The sequence below is a fragment of the Triticum dicoccoides genome, chromosome 1B, assembly GCF_002162155.2.
Source record: "Triticum dicoccoides isolate Atlit2015 ecotype Zavitan chromosome 1B, WEW_v2.0, whole genome shotgun sequence".
Taxonomy (NCBI): Eukaryota; Viridiplantae; Streptophyta; class Magnoliopsida; order Poales; family Poaceae; genus Triticum; species Triticum dicoccoides.
This window is the reverse complement of record NC_041381.1, coordinates 431,247,468-431,250,007: the sequence shown is the minus strand read 5'-3', so window position 1 is coordinate 431,250,007 and position 2,540 is coordinate 431,247,468. Positions and strand designations below refer to the sequence as shown.

General features: G+C 45.9%; 1 protein-coding gene across 1 annotated transcript in view; it reads left to right on the top strand.

Moving 5' to 3' along the window:
- Positions 1–451: 451 nt before the first annotated feature.
- The window catches only part of LOC119339394 (putative casein kinase II subunit beta-4), a 6,737-nt gene continuing 4,648 nt past the window's right edge, over positions 452–2,540 (top strand). The window contains exon 1 of the mRNA XM_037611475.1: positions 452–826. Coding sequence (XP_037467372.1) covers positions 628–826 — 199 coding nt within the window. The 5' untranslated portion in view covers positions 452–627. The remainder of the gene's footprint in view (positions 827–2,540) is intronic.

The following is a 2,540-nucleotide window of genomic DNA, read 5'->3' as shown; positions in this document are numbered from 1 at the left end:
GGGAACATGTATTTTTCAAGATATTTCTATCGAACGCTTGAGAATCACATGTGCTGATTTGTCTCTATACTTCATAATTAAAAATAGATTATATAAGAAATTCGTGGTCAAAGTTGTGTATTGACGAGTTTTTTTAAGCATCGTGTATTGACGAGCTGATTTGTCTAAATACTTCATATTCAATAAAATGTTAGTTTTTTTTTTTGAACCGGACGGTATTGCTGGGAAGCAGCTTTTTTTTTTATTTGAGGGGAAGCAGTTTTTTTTAGGGGTAGCAGTTTTTTTTAGTGGATGCTGGGAAGCAGTTGGGCTTTTGGCTTTTGAGGGAGCTTCTCTTTATTTATTTTTCAGGGCCCAACAGTGGAGTAAAAATATCTTGCATGGCTGGCGTGTCATCTTTGCAGGAAACCCCTGGGCGCTTGCCGTAATTACAACATCCGCCCGCCCACGCTCTCCCTCCCCCTCCCCCGCGCCTCGTCACCGTTCCGATCTCTCTCTCTCTCCTCTCCATCTCGTTCCTCCCCCACCTGCGCAGCCAAGAAGTTCAAACCCTAGTCCAGCCTGCGAGCGCCGACACGTCGCGCCGTGCGGCTTCCCGCAAGCAGGGGCTCGGGCCGACCGCGGGGGATGAGCGGCGCAGCCTACAGGGACCGGGGATTCGGCGGCGCCGCGGAGATGGACCGGAAGCGCATCAAGGAGGCGCTCGAGAAGCACACGGAGAGGCCGTCCCCGTCCACCTCCAGGGGGGCGTCCAGGGAGAAGGAGATGCTCGCCGCCGGCAAGATAACCACTCAGATCGGCAAGGTCCCCAAGGTCTCCGACGTCGGTGAGGATCTAGCCGTTCGCCCGGCCTCTGTTTCTTGTTTTTGGTGTGCTCCGCATTGCCTGCTTTTGCCAGAACGACGCGGCTCCTGTTATTCTAGTGGTAGAGGAAATCATATGGTGCACTGTCATTGCATGCCTGTGGGAAGCGACCTGCGTTGTTCACCCGTCTTTGCAGTGAGACACGGGGAAACTGGAAGTTCACTGCATTGCGTGGAGCCGAGGAATCGATTCCGTATTGCTCTGTTTAGTTTATGTCTGACGTCCATGCTTTATGTGCTTATCATTAGTAAGTATCATGCTGCATGGGGGAAAGAAACAGAGGATAGTAGACGAAACATAATAGGGTTGCTGAAGATGGAACAGCAGAGATGGCTTGAAGACTGTCGAGGAATAAAGCCTTGATTTTCTTTCGCCTGTCTAGCATTTTTTGCTACCGGATTACGTGATTTTCTGGTAGAGATTTTTTGATTCTTTTCTGGTATTGATTTGCTACAAGTCATCTCAGTCATCTTTTCGTGGCTGATTGTCTGTTAGGCTAGTAGGGTTCTCAAGCTTCAGTCTTTTATCTTTTAGGCAATGGAATGGTACTTAAGGCAAATGCAGCATTTGCTGCAGGATGATTTTGGGTATAGAAGCTCGATGTGATTCACTCCTTTACGATGCTTTCCTTCGGCAGGAAAGATGCTCCATGGGGAGTAAAGTATTTTCCTAGTGTAATACTGTAGATTGCCCAGGGAATTCCACTAATGGATTTTTTGGGTCAAACCACTTTGTTTGCTTCTTTCTCCAACCAGGACACACGTTTAACCAAAATAACTGTGTGGTTTTAGTTCAAATTTGGACTTGTTTGAACCAAAACCATGACACTTATTTTGGGACAGAGGGACTATTAACTGAGCATACTTTGGCTAATTTAACCGCTTGTTTTTAAGATTGCAAAGTTAATTTCAATAATGATTTTTGGCCAATCACACTATTTACTTGTTTCTCCATCCTGGACACATGTTTAACCAAAATTACCAAGTGTTGTCGCTGAACCTAATTAATAAATGGTGAAACATTAACAAAGGTTGACTAATTCTAACTTCATGGGAAAAAAATGGACAATTGGGGTATGCAGTGGATCGAACCCGGGATCACTTGCTTTAGGAAGGGCATCTGTGGCTCTTGGCCAGTAGGAGACATTGGAGCTCTTTGCGGTTTTTAAAAAAATTTGCTAACACTCTTATATGTAGCCACATGAGTTGAAACATGCACACATGGAAAGAGGTTAGAATCGGTATCTACAAGGAGATTGGTTGGTTCGAGTCAGCTTCTTGGGTTTTAGTTTGCTCACTTCTTTATGTAGCCATGGGTGGAATCATACACATATCGAAAGAGGGCAGTATCAAGACAAAAGATGCGCATCAAAATACTATCTAAAAATGATATTTATTTGCTCTAGGAAAAGTTACGGTAGCAGCAGATCGAACCCAAGATCATGTGCTGCATGATCAGTATCTTACCCATTCCACTAACACAGTAACTGCGCCACAACACCCGGATCGCTGTAGTAACTGCCTATATTGCGGTCGCTGCCGAAAAAGTCTGTCTAGCAGAGTCGCCATTCCAGCCTCGGCCTGCATAATTTTTAGAGGCCACTCCAAATCAAGCCCGTGAGCCTCCATATTTGGAGGCTGGGGGCGCTGATTTGGGGTGGTCCTCCAAACACAACC